Source organism: Marmota flaviventris, chromosome 13 (genome assembly GCF_047511675.1).
Source record: "Marmota flaviventris isolate mMarFla1 chromosome 13, mMarFla1.hap1, whole genome shotgun sequence".
In the NCBI taxonomy this organism is placed as follows: domain Eukaryota; kingdom Metazoa; phylum Chordata; class Mammalia; order Rodentia; family Sciuridae; genus Marmota; species Marmota flaviventris.
This window is the reverse complement of record NC_092510.1, coordinates 90,556,474-90,575,035: the sequence shown is the minus strand read 5'-3', so window position 1 is coordinate 90,575,035 and position 18,562 is coordinate 90,556,474. Positions and strand designations below refer to the sequence as shown.

The following is an 18,562-nucleotide window of genomic DNA, read 5'->3' as shown; positions in this document are numbered from 1 at the left end:
CTGCCCCTCCCCTTTCCCCCCAGGATGACCTCTTTGATGGGAACACAAAAGAATTCCTTTCTCTCTGAAGCCTGGGTGTGAGTGACTCTCAGACCTGGAGAGTCTCCCCTCCATCCAACCTTCTCAAGGGGTTATTCCAAACAGAGGAACATGCTAGAAAAGCAGGTTATTTCCACCTGGTTACATCTATAGCAAAACTTGGAAATGATCCAAGTGTTCTCTAATAGGGAATGAGTTAGACTAAATGGAGGGACATTCACCTGACATAATTTATACAGTCATTAAAAATGATGTTGCAAATAATTTCCACAAATGTGGGGAAATATTTAAGCAAGGAATGCACAATTCAGCATTTATTATATTAATGTTGAAATTTTCATAGAAAAAAGATTGAGGGGAAATATGGTCTGCAGTGTTTTAATTGGTAGTGGGGATCATGATAATTTTTGTTCTCTTTATACTTTTATATTTTAAATTTTCTGTGAACATTTATTTCTGTAAACATATATTTAACTTTTATAACAAGAGAAAATACAAGTAGCATAAAAATCACAGAAGGGCTTGCTGGTCTTTGCTTGTTAAAGCACTACTAGGACTATTTTAAAATTTCTGATGTCTTGTTATGTCAAGTATGGACACCGTGCAGGCAGAGTTGAACAACATTTTTGCCCTGCGGAAGCAACTGGAACGGGATGTGCTTACGTATCGGAATTTGCAAAAGAGCCTGGCGGAGCAGATCAGCGAAATTCGGAGGCGGGAAGGTACACACTCTCTTCTTTGTACTTCCCGTTGTTTTGTCCACCTGGAGAGCCTTGGGTGAACTTAAGAGAGCCCTAGATCTTCATGAGGAGGTGGAGCAGCCGCAGGGTTTCCTCTGGAGGTCATTCATGGGGTGATAGTGTTGATGTTGGCTTGCCCAGTCTTCTCTGTCTAGCTTCGGCCTTCCTAGCAGAAGAGCCCAGTAAACTGTATTAACACTGCAGAAGATCCATTGCAGGGTGGTGTCCCTACTGCTTCTGCTATTTTCTGCATCATTTGATACTCCCAATTCTAGGTAACCTCGGGGACTTGCAAACCCCTCCCTCTCTCCCTGCCTACCCCCTCATTGACTGGCTCAGTTTCCCGTGGAACCCCTGCAGAGGGTCCGGAACGGCAGACACGAAACATGCTTAGCATTGCAGGGTGGCTTCATTCAGGGAGGGCTACAGGAAGAGACCCCTTGTGGCCCTGCTGAGTTCTCATCATGTGTATCTGGCCTTGTCCTGTGCTAGACTGAAGCTCTGAAGTCTGGGTGGTGCTTATTGCTTTCTGTAGCTCTAGCTCAGTGCCTGGCACACATGGTAGGAACTGGTTATGGCCGTGGTGGGTTGACATTTCTTGGACTCCTGCTGTGTACAGGGCATAGGCTTTTCCTATGCTCCGCCCTTCTCACCCGATTCTCACAGTCACCCCATTAGGCACAAGTGAGGAAGCTGAGCTGGGGGTGGGTTGGGTGGATTTGCCTGGATGTGAGCCAGGGTGTCCTGAGGTCTGGCTCTTCCTGTCATTGCCACTGTCATGGTGCTCCAGCACTTAGCCATGTGTATTTTCAGATGAGCTACTGTTTGTACTTGTGGCTTTCTCAGCAAATGTCTTCCCTCTCCTCTGCTTCTGCCCCTTCTGTTAGAATGTGTCCTTTACTGCAGAGGAAGCCAATGACACATTCTAACCGAGGTGACCGAGGCGCTGTTGTCTTGGCTCCAGCAGGCCGCTTCTGCACTTGGTGTACTCGCTTCCACGAGGGCTCTGGGGCCAGTAAAAATACATCAGGCACTTTTATTTCCCTTGAGTTCTACCCTTGGGGTCGCATCTCATTTTCCCATATTCTCACCTAAACAGAATCACGCTCATTTAAACTGAAATCACCATTTGCTTATGCCATTCAGAATGGTCTCCAGACACAGCACTTGATATGCAGATTATAATTCAGAATTGGCCAACTAAAGCCTACAGCCCCAGATGAAACCATGCACTGAGATGGCAGCCTGTGGAGCAAGGGAAGGTTACTTTTGCTCCAGAGGTGGTGTTGGAAACTCCTTGCTTCTGTGCCCTCACCCACCCTCTACAGAGTGCTTTAGGTGGATGGAGCTGGGATTGGTCCCCGAAAATCTGTTCTGATGTTCTTCCTTTCACCCCCCCACTTTGTTTTTGGACAGAAGAACCATTTTCATTTTATAGTGATCAAACGTCTTATCTAAGTATTTGCCTTGAAGAAAACAGTCAGTTTCAAGTGGAGCATTTTTCTCAAGAAGAACTTAAGAAAAAGGTATTGACTTAATAACTTTCTTTCTTTCCTTTTTTCAATTTGTTGTCTCTGGGTTCCTGATCACAGAGGTGTGATTCTGAAAGTCCCTTTACTCCTGTCATCCAGGGACAGCTCTTAGCCCCTCCACACAGAGTGAACTTCCTTCCCCTTGGGCGAAGGTGTACCCAGTTCAAATTGATGTCCTCCCATTCGTGAGGGGCTGTAATTATTTGTCCCTAGGCTATGAGCATCTCAACCTTAGTGATCATGTCTTATTTATTTCTAATGTCCCAGGGCCTGCACACAATAGTAGGAGCTAATAGATGGTTTTTGAATGAATATGGTTCCAGTTTGATCAATGCAGGAAAGGATTTTCAGTTTGTCGATAGGTGGTATGATGAGAGTGGTTTCAGGGTTCTAAGAATCCTGGTTAAGAATAAGCCATGTGAACACAGAGGAGATTGTTGTACATTGTGAAATTATCACATACATGGGACAGAGATTCAGTTTCTTTCATGTAATAATTCACATTCTGACCAAGAGGACAGAAATGGGAACAAATAATTGCAGGACGGAGTGCAGAGGTTGCTGTGTGAGGCAGCTGCTCGAGGTGCAGAGACAGCAGAGGAGAGTTCATTGCTGCTTGCCTGATCTAGGGAAGCTTCCCAACAGAAGTGACATTCCAAGTGGGTTTTGAAGGATAAATAGGAGTGTATCCAGGTGGACGGTTTTCTCAATGGAGAGAAAGCAGAACATGTAAGGCAGCGATGTAAGTAATAGCAAGGAGAACCATAAGACATTGTGTATTTTGGGGGCTGGGGTTGTAGCTCAGTGGTAGAGCACTTATCTAGCATTTGTGAGGCCCTGGGTTTGATCCTCAGCACCACATAAAAGGTAAAATAAATAAAAGAAAGGTATTGTGTCCATAAAACAACAACAACAAAGAATTTGGGTATTTCTGGAGGAGCGGGGCAAGGAGTCTAGAGTCAGCTCTTTTTTTTTTAATTGTTTTTTTAGTTGTAGATGGACACAATATTTGTATTTTATTTATTTATTTTTACGTGGTACTGAGGATCGAACCCAGTGCCTCATGCGTGTGAGGCGAGCGCTCTACCACTGAGCCCCAGCCCCAGCCCTCAGCTGTGTTTTTTGAAGATGAGGAAAGTGGAGATGGTGGTAGCTGCTGTGCTGTGGCCAGGGCAGCACGTAGTCGCGTGAGTCATGTAGAATGTCGCGCTCTTCCCACCATATCCTCCCTGAGGATAAAATTTATTCATGTTCAAAATACATCAAATATACCCACCATGTGTAGTGAGGGTGGGGTTTTCCACTTTATTTGAGGGCCCAGTGACCACTCCCATTAAGAAGAGTTTGAAAAGTCACAGGGAATTGAAGCTGGCGGGGAACGAAGGTGGTGGCTGCTCAGTTGCCCCTGCAGCTGACCTGTACTGCGGGAGGAGCCCTGGACCTGGAACCTGAGGGGGTCTTCCTTCTGTCCTGGTTCCCTCTGGGGACAGTTGTTCCTTCCTACCTGAGCTGGCACTGTGGCTGTTCCTTTTCATGCGGTTCCCTATATGCTGCCACACTGGGACCCTGGGAAGTTAGTGTCTTTGCATCTCTGGTTCCTAGCTGTAAGATGGGGATTCTTATGCCATCCTGTCCTCTGCCTCAGGATCCTTGAGGGACCGATTGACTAACTTGCAGAAGTATGTTAGCAGCCATAAACATTCTTTGTAATGGACGGCTGTTATTACTGACACTGCTAGGTGAAAGGAAGGTCTGTGCTGTAAAATAAGGCCCTGGCACAGTTGTAGAAACTTCACCACTGGGGTGTTTTTCCTCCAGAGGCCTCCAATGCAAGGCAGAGATAGCATTGGCTGTCATTGACTGAGCCGGTGTCAGGGACATGGTCATGGTGAGTTCTCACAGTAACCCATCCGACAGATGAGAAACTGAAGCTTAGATTAGGCAGCTTGCTGAGGATCACTTTGCCTTAAAGCCGTGGCTCCACCTCCCTGCTCTTATCTCTCAGGTCAGCGAACTTATACAGCTGGTGAAGGAACTCTACACAGACAACCAGCGTCTGAAGAAAACCTTTTTTGATCTCTCCTGTGAGGGTTTCCAGGGAAATGGCAGACCTGAGTCAACAGAACAAAGAGAGGTAAGGAGCAGCATTCTCATTGTCATGTGCTAATTGCAAAAATTTACTAACCCCAAACATTTCTCAAGACTGCCTCTGTTCTGGGGAGGTCTGTAACTGAAACTTTCTTTCTTCTGTGGGCGGGTGTTGAGGACCTTGTTAGGTCAGCAGGTGTGTCCACAGGCATCCTACAGTTCAGTTCCTGTCTCCATGGATCGCTATTGGGATGCTTTCGACAATTGTCCCACTCTGGGATCTGTGCTGCAGATGGCACAGCTGGATGAGTGTTGTGGTCTCAGAGGGATCTAGAGAGTTTCCAAATCACCCAGATAATTTGGGTAGTGTAGATACAGCCTTAGTGAATCCATTCACATTCAAATACATGTGCAATTATATACTTGCGCTGAAAATTCACCTGGATGACTTCTGGGTCTCAGTGCTGATCTTTGTGCTGTGTTGTCTCTGGTTTTCTCTACTCCTAACCTGCGCTGTATAGTGGGAGGACCCTGAAGTCGTGCTGGCAGGGAGGAGGATGTGATTTTCTTCCTCCAGTCCCTGGCTTGCCCCGCTCTCCCCAGGAGGGTTGCTCCATGCACAGAAGACTGGGACTGTTGCCATCAGGTACAGAAGGACCTTTTTGTACTTGGGTCCCTCGTGAGCAAAACCACAATCTTCTTGGTTGGGGTTGTCTGGAACTCAGCCTGGAGCATCAGGAAAGTGCAGGTCCCACATTCATAGTCAACGTCATTTTTTGGGAAAGATTTGTCAGCCTTAAGTTGTCTCCTTCCGCCTTCAAAGTGGGAGCTGCTCACAGGTATTTATGCTGCGCTCTGGCCATCTGCTTTCTTTGAGACAGGGAATATTATTGATCTTGGCCTCCAGGGCTCAGATAATTTTGAAAACCGAGAGTAACTGCAATCCATTTAGGGAAAACAAGTCTCCTGGTTCACTTCCTCCAAGGCAGCATGCTTAATAAGCAGCTCTTTCTTCACCAACTCCATTTGAGTCGTAAATGGCGAGTTTTGTTTGTTCATTTGTCCTTTGAAAAAAATCTGTTAAATGTCCCATTATGTCCTTTGGAGAACAGAGGCTTTTTCCTCTGCCCACTCTAAGATCTTAATACCAGCCGATTCAGATTTGAGTCATTTGTCAGGTTGCACTTCAATTTGATGTTCCCAGTGAATAGCCCTGTCCTTTATAGCACAGCTCCCATCTCCCCCGGGCAGGGGATAGGAGATGGGCATGGGGAAGATGGTGTGCCTATTATAATCTGGAGCTGAGGGAGCAGAGGGAGGCGGGGAGGGGGACAGCAAGGGGAGCCTGCTGTTCTTCTGGAGGCTGTGTGGGACTCCTTCAGCGAGGAGCAAGGCAGACATGCATACAAGTTCCACAGTGTTTTCTGAGCAGCAGGACTTGTGGGGTGGGGGCTGGGCACGATCCTGCTCCTTAGGAGCCTGTAAATCAAAAAAGGAGAGGAGGGAAGAAGCAAATATATTTTTTTTTCTTTTTTTTTTTTAATTTTTATTGTTGGTTGTTCAAAACATTACATAGTTCTTGATATATCATATTTCACACTTTGATTCAAGTGGGTTATGAACTCCCATTTTTACCCCGTATACAGATTGCAGAATCACATCAGTTACACTTCCATTGATATTGCCATACTAGTGTCTGTTGTATTCTGCTGCCTTTCCTATCCTCTACTATCGCAAATATATTTTGTGTCTTTAAACTTCAGAAAATAGAGAAAAGAAATGACCCCTAATCCTGACACTCTGAGAGGCCTAATTAATTACCATTTTGGAATTGTTCCTTCCATATTTGTGTACACGCACGCAATTAGACTCTAATACAGTTTTGTATCTTGTTTCTTCCAGTTGCCATCAAGTCATAGCTCTTCTCCCATCTTATGAATGCATTGAAATATAACTGCCTCACTCTTGCTGGACATGAAGATTGTTTCGAGTGATTAACTGTTTTAAATTACATATTGATTGTCTTTGTACACAAATCATCTTCTGTGTTTAGGAGTTTTTTCCTTGGACTATATTCCCAGATATGTAATTTCAGGGTCAAAGGACAGCTATAGCTATACAGTGAGCATTCAAATTATTTTCATATACCCTCTTCCAACAATTGTTAATTTGAAGAAGGGTAAAAGTGGTTGGATGCCTGACAGTTGGTTGAGTTCCTCTCCTGACTCCCCGTTTGGAAGCACACCAGCTGGGAGGGGCACGCCTTCCCTGCATGCATGGGGTTCACGCAGAAGCCACCAGACAGAGACCAAGAGCGGGCCTGGCCTGTTCATGTGTCCACTCTCTACTGAGCTGGCCCCCCTTTTCTTATATCTATTCACTGATCCTTAATTGATATAGCATCAGGAGAATTTGCTGGACAATTGCTGTACAGGAGCAGTTTCAGCAGGTTCAGCCAGGGTGGTGAGCGTCCAACACCATGAAGCATGCAGCGCCTGGGACAGCCATCTCTAGGTGGCAGGATGGTGTAAGGCACAGGTACCAGAACATCACAAGTGATCAGAAAAGCTGGTCACTCCCGTTACTTACTTGTGTGGCTATACTGTCATTCTTAGGTGTGGTTAGAGTACTGAAGTATTTTTGTTTTGTTTTTGGTTTTTTGCATGGAGAGAAAACATGGATAAAGGAGCAGAATTTAATTGAGCTCAGGTATTTCTAGGATTGTCATGTTGAACAGAAAATAGACCTCCTGTGACTTTAGAGAGCAGAGATAGTGCTCAGAAGTAGAAGATGGTTGTTAAATATTCCCTTACCAATAATGGGGTACATTTTGGTTGGTTGAAGTGGATTTAATTTTATTAAAAGAAGGAACTTTCCAACAATTCACCTGTGTAAGATATTATGAATTTTAAATGCTTTATAAAGCCCTTGGCACTGCCTGGCACATAGTAGACACTCAATAAAACACAGCTATTTTTATTTTATTGTTTTAGTAAGTTAGTGGCAGAGTAGGAATTAGTAGCCATCTCTGGCTCTGTTTGGAGTTGTCTTTAAGTTTAGCAGTCATGTGAATTTCCTGGGGATCTTGTTAAGATGCAGATTCTGGTCCTGTAAGCCTGGCATGGGGCCTGGGAGTCTGCATTTCTGACAAGCTTCTGGATGGTGACGCACTGTTGCTAAGGAGCACACTGAGTAGCAAGAGCAGACATAATTCTGAAAACCGCTTGGTTCTGGTTCCGTCTCACTCGGGTCTTTATTCATTCTTTTGTCCTTGCAATAGTGTTTTTTGGAGCACCAGGCATTGATGTTGAAACCGTGAACACAAACATGACCCCTGTTCTGCCTAGCATGACAGCTACGAGCAGAGGGGCAGTTGGAGCAGTGTGGCCAGAGCCGTGCTGGGGTGAACGCTGAACCGGGGGAGCATGTGGCTGGTGCCTGCAGGGAGCAGGAGGCCGAGGAGGGGCAGCTGCAAAGCCACCAGGAAGAAAGAGCGCAAGGGGCAGGACCAGGAGAGCAGAGTTCCCGATGGTGTTACTTAAGGAGTGAGCGGCCGGGCAACAGCGGGCTTCCAGGGAGTCACATGACCTGTGCCCTTTGTCAGGGTGACAGGGACAGCCAGCTTCAGTGTATGGAGACTGTCCAGGGAGCCCTGGGAGGTGTGGCGGCCCCTTCTCCAGCTGGTGGCTGGGCTGGAGGCAGAGCCCCCGCTGCAGTGACGTGGTTCTTTCTGACATCTTCTGTGTCTTCGAAAACTACTAAGTCATACGTGGCATTTGGGCCATTTATCTTTGTCCCCAACGTTTAGTTTTCTGATCATTGTTGAAAAATGAGTGTTTATTTTTAATTTCGATCAAGTCAAGCAGAGGTGAAGAGAAGTGAAAGCGTTTATCTCGGCGCCTCGAGTAATGGCGGGTTGTGGTTCTGAAATGCAGAAGGGCTTCAGAGCTGTTGCTGTCTCACCTTGGAATGGTGAGTGTTAAGTTCCTTTGCTCAGTTAGATTTAGGGGAACTCTTCTCCTGGCCACAGGCGGCAGGGAGGGCCATCTCCTCCCTTGTCCCTCACCCCGTGTGGATTTTACCTCCTAATCCAGAAGGTCTTTGAGGAACTTTCATGGGCAATTTCTGAAGGCAGAAAAGCCACATTCAGGAGGTAAGAAGAACACTTTCTAGAAGCTTGGAGAACGACAGAGAGGACTTTTGTTAGTTGTTTTTATTTTATTGTTTTAAAAAGATGAGAGAGGCTAGCCAGGAGTGGTGGTCCACACCAGTAATCCCAGCGGCTTGGGAGGCTGAGGCAGGAGGATCACCTGTTCAAAATAGCTGTAGCAACTTAGCGAGGCCCTAAGCAACTCAGTGAGGCCCTAAGCAACTCAGTGAGACCCTGTCTCTAAATAAAACATAGAAAAGGGCTGGGATGTGGCTCAGTGGTTGAGTGCCCCTGGGTTCAATCTCTAGTACCAAAAAAAAAAAAAAAAAAGATAAGAGGCTACTTCCTACTTCCCAACATTTTATTTTAAAAAACTCAGATACAGCAAAATGAAAAGAATATTATAGTGAACACCTGAGGTTCCCTCTCCTATTATATTATCGTTTCTCACTCATCCACCATCATCCATCTTATCTCTTTTTAAAATTAAATGTATTTTAATTGACACATAAAAATAAAAATTATAGATGTTACTAACATGTGATGTTTTGGTACGTGTATATATAACATAATATTTAAGTCAAGTTGTACGTATCTATTTCCTCAAACATTTAATATTTCTTCATAATGAAAACTTTCATGATCCTTGCTTCTAGTTTTATGTTGTTCATTACTGCTATGTCCAGTCAGCCTCTTGCTCCTGTAGAATTGTACCTCAGTACCTACCCACAAATCTCCTCCTTTCCTCCTCCCCTCTGCTCTCCAAGACTCTGCTAATCACTTTCTACTCTTAATTTCTATGAAATCAACTTTTTAAGATTCTGCATGAGTGAGAGATCATGGAGCACCTGATTTGCTACCTGAATGCCGTTAACGTTTCCCACTTGTCCACTATCACTCCATTTTCTTTTTGATAAGTTTTTTTTTTTTAAATTGCAAACATAAGTCTAAATACTTCAGCATGCATATATTTAAACTCTAGTTTTAGCTTTATGTTTATAGTTTATTTTTCTTTTAAGGTCTTATTTGCAAACAGTGATATACAGATTGCATTTGCTCTGTTTTATAAATGTGTGTACCTGTGACCCAAACCCCATAAAGATCCCTTGTTTCCATTCTTGTCAGTCCCACCTCCACCCAACCCCAGCTGCTGCTCTTATTTTGTCCCGGGTTAATTTTATCTTGCTGTGGATTAATTTTGTCTATACTAGACCTTTGTATAAATGGAATCACACATCTTTTGTGTCCGTTTTTCTTCTGGTCAGCATGTTTTGGAGGTGATCTGTGTTCTTACATAAGTCACCGGTTCTTTTTTGTGGCTAAGTGGTATTCCATCATATGAATACGTGACACATTTGTGTATTTATCTGCTCTGAATAGACATTGGGTAAAGGTATTGTGAACACGTACAAGTCTTTGGGTGGACATGCTCCCCCCCCTCCACACCCGATTAAACCTGAAAGTAGAATTCCTGGGTTATAGTTTTATAAGGAATTGCCAGTACTTTTTCTGAAGTGGGTTAACATTTTAATGCTCTTGCCAACAAGTTTGATAGTCCTAGTTGGTCTGTATCACTTAGAATGTTTTCATAACAAGGAAAGAAGCCAGTAGAGAGAGTGTTCCTCACTCCCTGTATCTGTGAACTTTTATGCCTTAACAAGAACCTGGGCTCTGTATAATGCTTCACAGGATAAACAGATGATTGTGTACTTGGATGTGAGTATGTTGGATGTATTTTGAACCTGAAAGGTTTCTATAAAGTGACTTTCTAAAGTCAGTTTGCTTTGTTTTGTTTTCTTCTTCCAAAACAAGGTTTTTCCTCAAAAAGGGAAGGTTGAAAGAATTGAAGTTGGACTGGGAGAGTTATGGGTGTAATGGGCTGAGTGTAGAACGCATAAAATAAAATTGTGGAGATAGAACCGTAAGTAGCTCATATAGTGTGCCACAAGTGAACCAGTCCTCTCTAGTTTTAACACCTTCAGTGTAGAGCCAGCTACTTCGTCCATGAGAGGAGGGTTTGAAGCAGCTTTGATTGACTGGGCTCCTTCCTGGAGTGGCTTCCTCTTCTTTTACTTTGATCTGGTTAATCCTACTGTTCCATAGCTGGGATTTTTGCTCTCCTGGAGAGCTGAGGTCTGACTTTCTGGAGAACTTTGTCCTGTCCTTTCCAGAAGATGGCAACGCAGAAGCTTTGGGTTTTGTACTTCTTTAAAGCATTTGAGGTTTATGCAGTCTTTATAAATATCTGTCCTTCATTTCCACAAGCATAAAGTTATCATCAGGCAAGCTTGGTACTCTCCTCATTAGTGATGAGGACTTTTTGTCAGCAAACTGACAGTATTGCTGGGACTGTCCATCTCAGATGTGTGACAGTCTAACAACAGCTTTATGCCCTGTGCTAAATAGGAGACATGATGCATAAATTGGGTACAGCACTTATTGCTTTTTTGCTATTTGATATGTTCAATTCCATCAATAGCCATTTTCCAAAATCTTGTTACTTTTATATAATCCAAAAGTGGATTTAGCAAAGGCAGAAATGGCAGCAGCACAACAGACAGCATATTCAATTTACAGCAGTGCAGACAGACCGTGCGAGGGCAGAGAAAGCTGACAGTGATTTCTTGGGGAATTTGTCCTTAAATTATGCTGATTCTAGGCAGCTGCATGTGATTGACAGAACCAGCACCTCTAACTTTGGCTAATTTTTATTTCATGGCTTTGGCATTTGTTTCTGCCTTTTTTTGTTTGTTTTTTGCTCTGCATTTTAAAAAACAGACGTCACCGGGCTATTTGTGCACATTCATGCTGCACACTTTTTTTGGGTTGCATTTTAAAACCATCCCATGCTTCATGCCATGTAGCTTCTAGCTAGCAAGGAGGACGAGGACACGATCAAAATTGGAGAGGATGACGAGAATAATTTCCAGAATGACCAGCATTTGGAGCAGAGTAATGAGGTAGGAACATGGCAGTTAACTCCTTCTGCCATCTGCCCCACTCTTGTGCACAAGCCAGGCTTCGGTCTGGAGGGAGTCCAGTGGGTTTTCTGTTCATCCCCCCCATGTTGAGTGCCTACTGTGCCAGTGGGGAGCAGCTCTCTTCTATTTGAAGTTACAACCTGGGTGATAGAGTCCTTTGGGAAGCACCCGGGCTATTATATAGTTGCAGATAAAAATGAGAGTTTTGGAATGGCAGGGCTTGCGGGGTGGGCCTGGAGAGAAGTTTGGAGAGCTAGCCCAGCCCATTCATTTTACACACTGGACACTGACCTGTGAGGGGAGGTGCTTTATGAAGGACACAGAGTAACTAAGTGACAGAGTCATGTCTAGATTACGACAAACTCTTGGATCATTTGATTGCAGTGTAAGGGTCACCAGTGGAGTGGAATGGCCCTCTGTAGTCTCTTGGAACCCAGAATGGTATGATTTGAGCATTAGGAGAATTTGACCCCCATCCACAAAGAATACTCTTCTAGCCACATTGTTCCCCAACATTTGGAGTAGACAGTCTTCCAGGTTGAAAGGCTCTTGGAAGCTGAGATGTGGTGAGCAATAGCAGGCTGCAGGTTTGGCCTTTTGGTCAGTGTTCAAGTTTATGGAGTCGTGAATGGGAGAAAATGAACTACCAGATAGTTTTGGAGAGCAAAGCAATTAAAATATGGGAGCTTTGGGGGACTGGGGATACAGCTCAGTTAGTAGAGTGCTTGCCTCATCTGCACAAGGCCATGGATTCAAACCCCAGTACCACCACCAAAAAAAAAAAAAAAAGGAGTTTTGGGTCAGCCCTTATTTTGAGTCTGGCTGTGGTTCCATTGTCTCTGTGACCTTGGCTGGCCTTTGCTTGGCTGAGTTTCCTCAGCAATGAGGATAGTAACACTTCCTTTTAGGATTGTTATGACACTTAAATAGGCATGTGATAAATGACAATAACTGCTATTTTTATTATTGCATTCTAGACTTTTCCTTCTTTGGATTTTGCTTATTTGAAAGATTTAATAACTAAAATGGTGGCAAACAAGACCTATAAATAACAGCTCATTTGTGTGGGTCTTGTCTTCCACTTAAAATACCTTAATCATTTTTCCAGTGTGAGAGATGGGGGTGATGGCTAGTGTGTATTTCACTAACAGTAATGAAGTCAAGAGGAGTTATTTATAGACCATAGAAGAAATTCACAGCTTTGACGAGGGGAGGAGGAATGCTAATTGGTGCCTCCTTGGTACCACTCTGCTGGGACCCTCCCTGACCACGAAGGTGGTTCTGTGAATGACATCTCCGGGGGAATTAGGAACTCTCCACCTTCCTAATGAGACACTTCAGTACTGTGTTCATTAGTGAGAGTCTGTAAAGAGTAAGCCGGATTTCTGGCATATAATAAGGGACGTAACGTCTCAAGACTAATAATAAACATCCACAGTGTTGTTGAGGACACAGGTTCTGTGGAACCTCCTTCTAAGGAGGGGGCCATGGGGCAGGAGGACACTTGTGCAATGTGCACCTGTAGTGAGAGGACTTTTAACCTGACAGGGTCGTCTCATTTCATTCTCCAGACCACTTTGGGAGGTAGCACGACGGCCCTCAGTTTGTAGATGAGGAAACTGAGCCGAGGAGAAGGGATGTAAACGGCTCCCTGTGTGTCTGCGTCTCCTCCTCTTTTCCCCTGTCCCGTTCCCCTTCCCTGTGCTCACTTGCGTTCACACCTGTGCTCTCCGTCTCCACGTTTTCTCATCCATGCGCCTCCTTCTCCACATTCCATTGTTTGACTGAATACTTATATTTGCAGATCACTGAGGACTATGCCAAATTAGGCAACAGAAATGGATATTTAAGACACACGGATTCCAATATTTTAGACTATGAAGGAGCCCACAAGCGTGGCTGCCCCGGAGACCAGAGCCAGGAAGCAGGGGAGCTCTTGGGTCTGCTTGCCCCTTTCTTGCACGAGAAGGCTGCATTGTCACTGGAATCCAGGTAGGACACGACCCGGGCCTGGCTTAAGGGGAGAAGGTGCTCGTTCTGCCCAGTGGATCTGGGTGATGGAGCTGGGCAGGGCACCTGAGAGCTCCTGAAGGGACTGGAGGGATCTTGCCAGTCCTGCAATTAACTGATCGGGCTAGAGGCTGTGAGGGGCCCTCCCAGCGCCTCCTGCAAGCCCTTTGTGAAGAGGGAGAGAAGGCTTTCCTTGAGAATGGTTCCTCGGAGTCCCGGAAAGGGCCTCTTGACTGTTGGGAGAGGAATCAGCTCTGTCGAAACCTCCAGTTTCTACAACAGCTTGAAAAATACGTTGCTCTACGGACTTCTCTTCAGTGGAGAAGAGGGCTGCAGTGTTCTGTTTTTGTGCTCGGCAAAGCTGCCCTCCCTACTCACTGACGTCTTAACATTGCCTAGCGTGAGGCCTCCTGGGGGACATGCCCAGTGGCTATTCTGGTTTATAGGATAGTGAGGTTACCAGAGCTGGTACTTGAGAAATAGAGCATTTTATAAGCACCAGCAGGCTTGGCATCAGAATTAAGAGATACTGCTGTCTCTGAGGACCACAGGAATGCTCTCGGGTGGTGTGAACTGGTTGTTCTCGGCTGGTGTGAACAGAGGGCAGAGGCGGATGGGAAGGGTGCTCCTTGCCCCAGGGGTCAGGAGATCTTCAGCCCCAACCAAAGATCAGGCAAGCACGGGGGGCCCCACCTGGTGAGCCGGCACTGTAAGCAGGCTGGCAGCGCCTGCGCTCAGTTACCTGCTCCTTCCCTGGCACCCTTGTAGGTCTGTCTGTTCCGTAGGCTTCCAGGCCCTTGCTGGTCAGTGCTGGTGTTAACGGCTTTCTTTGTGCCAGTGCAAATCCACTGCCCCACTCATCGTTACTGCTCACTGGCCTTCACCTCACCAGTGACCCTGACAGTAGAGCTATGGTTCCAAGGGCCCTGCTGACGTCCTGAGCTGCACACACTCTGCCAGGCCCCTCATGCCAGCTTTGCATGCTCCTGTCAGTGATCTTTTTATAAAGACAAGAGCTGAAACCTGGGGACTTGATATTTCTCTAGCTAGTTAGTGGCAGAGCCATTAAAGCATTTTCTGGGGAGATACTCAGTATTCTTACTGGTAGGGCAAATACCAGTCTTCTGTCTAGAAATTCCTCCCAACAGGGAGGTGTTTCACTGCACTGGAAAAAACAGTGGGAGTGGGATGGGCCTGGGTCCCGTTAGCTGCACCATTCAGATCTCGTGCTGTCTCTCCCACCTCAGTTTCTTCATCAGCACAGTGTGTTGGGGGGTGGTGCTTCTTTACCCCACGGGGCTGAAGGAGCGCTGCTGGCTGCTGCTGCCATTCCCCACCCCGAGACCTAGGTTCACATTGACCTGTTGCATCCCAGCCCTCCTCAAGGACTCGATTGGCCAGGTACTTGTGTTACACACATTCATAGGACTGGCCACGTTTCATATTTATTCTCACTCGTACCAGGGTGAGTGCTCGGCATGGCACAGTCAGGCTGGTTTGCAGCTTTTCTTCCCTCTTTTCCCACCTGACTGATGACCGTGCTGTTTATGTCATGGAGAAGACAGCAACAGTTCAGTTCAAACCCTTGCTTGCCTCTGGAGGTGCAAACTCTGTCTTTCCTACTGTGGGAGTAGAAGAAGAGTCCCTGCTCCTAGTCACCACCAGCTCTCCCCTTGTGGTTTAATTCCTGTCCTCTCTGAGTCCTCTCTCTTTTCTGAATCATTCATTGTTTTCCTCTCATTGAACCATTTTCCAGGAGCATAAGACATGCCTTGACATCAGACATTTGGGAAAAGTACCCCCTGTGCCCTGATTTTCGTCCATTCTAGTGACTATACCATTTCTTTATTTCCGTGTTTCATTCAAGCCAAGGTATCTCAAAGAAACGTCTGTGTTCACCATGTGTGTGCTCTTCCTCCATTTGCTGCCTATCCCATCGTAAGTGCTTTCATACCCTCAGTCCACTTATCAAGGTCAGCAGTGATTTCCAGACTGTGAGATCTGGGCTCAGATCTCCCTGGCCTTCTGTTTTCCTTCTGCCCACGGCGCTTCCTCAGACTCCCGTGTTGGAGAACGTCAGTGCGTCCCAGAGCTGCATTCTCAGCCCCTTCTTTTCCCCATCTCTCCTCCTGTAACCCAGAACACGCAGGGCTTCTGCCCTTGGCATCTTCCCCTGCCACAAAACCCAGTCAGTGTGCCCATCCGCTTCTTCCCTGTTCCTCCTCATGTCTGTTAATAGCATTGCTATCCACTTAATTGCTGTGGGCAAGAGTGTAGCTTCCTCCAGCCCCATATCCATCAGCAAATCCTCCTGGGTCCATTTTAAGATGGGCTATATTCCTGGTTCAGCCACTTCATCTCCCCGCACCTACCTTTGTCCAAGCTGCTGTTACCTCCTGCTTGGGCTCCCCAACTGCACACCTCCTTGCCTGTAGCCACTTCTATAGCCACCTCTGACCCTCCATAGTCCTCCACAGAGCAGCAAGAGCTTTTAGAAACCTAGATCAGATCATGTCTCTTCCGTTCTTAAAACTCTCCAGTGGGTCTCTGTTGCCCCTGGAGGTAGATAGGAGATGCTCAGCTGCCTCTCTGTTCCTCTGCCTTCGTCACTCACTCTAGTTCCCTGGGCCCCAGACTCCCAGCTGAACCCTGTTACCATTCCACATCCATCCAGGCTTGTTCTCACCAACAGGCCTTGTGACAGCTGTTCCCTCTACCTGGAGTGCCCTGTGCCTGGTGTGGAGGCCTGGCCGTGTCTTGGCTGGGTGTCAGTTCTGTAGCATGGCCTTTCTCGACCAGTCCATCCAAAGAGCATCCCTGTTTCTCTGCTTTACCTTCAGATTCACTCCTCCTCCCTTCTTCCCTTCTAGTCATGGTACTTTTCATCCCTTCCTGTCTTCCTTAGTTCTAGTGTGTGTGTCAGAGTTTGTCTGTCTCGTCCTTAATGACAGGTAAGCTCTGTTTCTCTTTTACCATGTGTAACTGCTGCCTTGCGTGTCAGATGAAGAGTACTCAGTAAATGTTTGAATAAACTTTCAGACAATTAAAAGCTTAACATTATAGCAGAAGGTGAGTCTAGAAAACTGGAGACTGTTGGTGCTTCTTGGGAGTCAGAAAGTTCTGTGTTCTAATATTTTGCTACAGGATCCTCAATCTTTGTGAGCCCATTTCTTCACCTATAAAATGTGGTTACTGATAGTTCCTGCCTCAGTCAGGATGAGAATCAGTGTGTTTAAAGGATCTGGAGCATGGCAAGAGCTTAGTGAGGTCGGTGCCTTGTTTTACACCATCTGCATGGCACTTGTGCTCAGGAAGGCAGAGAAGCGTGGGCCTCTGACAGGACCCTTGGACTGAACTGTTCTAGAGGTCCTGATTCCAGTGACAGCTTAATGAATCTGTGGTTCAGATTCCCAGCAAAGTAGCACTTGAAATGTTTTATGTAATAGCAGCACTGTTTTAGTATATTGTAACGGCCTCTTTGCACCTTTTACTACCCATTTGTAAAGTCTTTTTTTTGGGGTTTTATTGCGTGTTGTTTGGTGGTGAGTAATGGTCCTCCTTTGGTTAGCTGAATTGCAATTGTCATTATTTCTTATTTGTATTAAAGGAAAGGAAAGGAAAATCAGTTTAACATCTCCTGATGCTTAGAGTACCAGAAATATTTTTTAAGTCTGGGCTTATTGTAGTTTCAGATGGTTTGTATATCTAGGTTCTTCCTGTTAGAAAAGAGTAATGTGCTATACATTTTAGGTCCCCCCCTTGCTTTATTTATTTATTTTTGTTCATTTCAGTGTGCTGTAACTGTTTAATTTGAATTTAGTTAACTTGGCCCCTGATCTGGATCATGGGAATTCAGCTATGAGGAGAGCCTTATCCCTGCCTTCCAAGGACCCAGTGAGGAAGATAAATGGGTGCCTGTCATTTCTAGTGGTAGTGAAGGTCCAAGGGAGTGAAGACCAGCAAGTATTAAAGGCATTGGTAGGGCCTGGCTTGTCTACGAGTTTTGCTGAAACTGGCAGGAAGGAGAAACCAAGGAAGAAGAATAAGAAGTAATATAGTGGAGGCCCATCCTGTTTCCTTCTCCCTGCCAGCCGCATGCCCGCACCTTGGAGCCACCTCTCCATTCCCTTCCTCCACAGTTCCCTACCTCAGTCTCATCCCTCCCTCTTCTCTTAGGACTCTCTTTTCTTCCTTATTTGCACATTCTTATTTGGAAGTCTTCAGATTGCCATGTGATTTCCATTTTCTTGGGTGTGAATTCTCTCAGGGCTGTCTCTCTTAGTGGTGGCTTTCCTGTGCAAGCTCAGGTTGCCTGTACAGGCAGCACCCGGCCTTCCTCTTCCTGCGTGTGGGCTTGAGGTGCCTCGGCTTGGTCTTGCAGGGTCTTACTAAGGGCCCTGGGCACTTGCCTGGTTCTCACTTCACCACGCAAGTCGCATTCCTGGCTCCAATGCTTTCTGCACCATCCCAGCCCCCTTTTCAGGCTTCGCTTCCTCTGTTTCTAATCTCCATTTTTTAAAATCCTGATTTTGAGCCCTGAATTGCATCTTGAAAAATTCTTTTATTCTTTTTTGCTGTTGGTTCTGCAGTCACCCTGGAGTAGGAGGAACTCCTATGTGCTCACTCCACCATTTTGACAGGAAATCTGTCCTTTACCCATCAACTAGTCATCTTTCCAAACACATGTGTGAGCAGCCACCGCACCGCAGGCCTTTCAGAGGCCCCCTTGCTTATCATCTTGTCCATGCCTCGACTGCTCCAGCACCCCACCCCTGGATGGCCTCTCCTGGACTTTAGAAGCCCCCTCCGACATTGTCCCCACACCCTGAGTGGACTTTACAGTGACTTTCCCTTGCTAAACACCTGCCTCTAACACCAATCTAAGTCCCTACTGGTGGTTTTGTATGCCGAGGGCCCGTTACAGTGGCTGGAACAGAAACACAAAGGAGGCTTCTTGAACCGCTGCGTGCCGGTGCCATTCCAGGTGTTCTACAGGATAGCTAAGTTTTGGTTTCCTGGAAA

General features: G+C 45.9%; 1 protein-coding gene across 5 annotated transcripts in view; it reads left to right on the top strand.

The window, feature by feature from the left end:
- The window catches only part of Cdk5rap2 (CDK5 regulatory subunit associated protein 2), a 185,962-nt gene that overhangs the window by 105,962 nt on the left and 61,438 nt on the right, over window positions 1-18,562 (top strand). For 3 of the 5 annotated variants that reach the window (XM_071600875.1, XM_071600876.1, XM_071600874.1), the window contains exons 16-20: window positions 631-761; window positions 2,196-2,305; window positions 4,317-4,445; window positions 11,414-11,509; window positions 13,335-13,522. In XM_071600875.1, coding sequence (XP_071456976.1) covers window positions 631-761; window positions 2,196-2,305; window positions 4,317-4,445; window positions 11,414-11,509; window positions 13,335-13,522 — 654 coding nt within the window. The remainder of the gene's footprint in view (window positions 1-630; window positions 762-2,195; window positions 2,306-4,316; window positions 4,446-11,413; window positions 11,510-13,334; window positions 13,523-18,562) is intronic. The other 2 variants (XM_071600877.1, XM_027945288.2) reach the window with 1 other exon arrangement.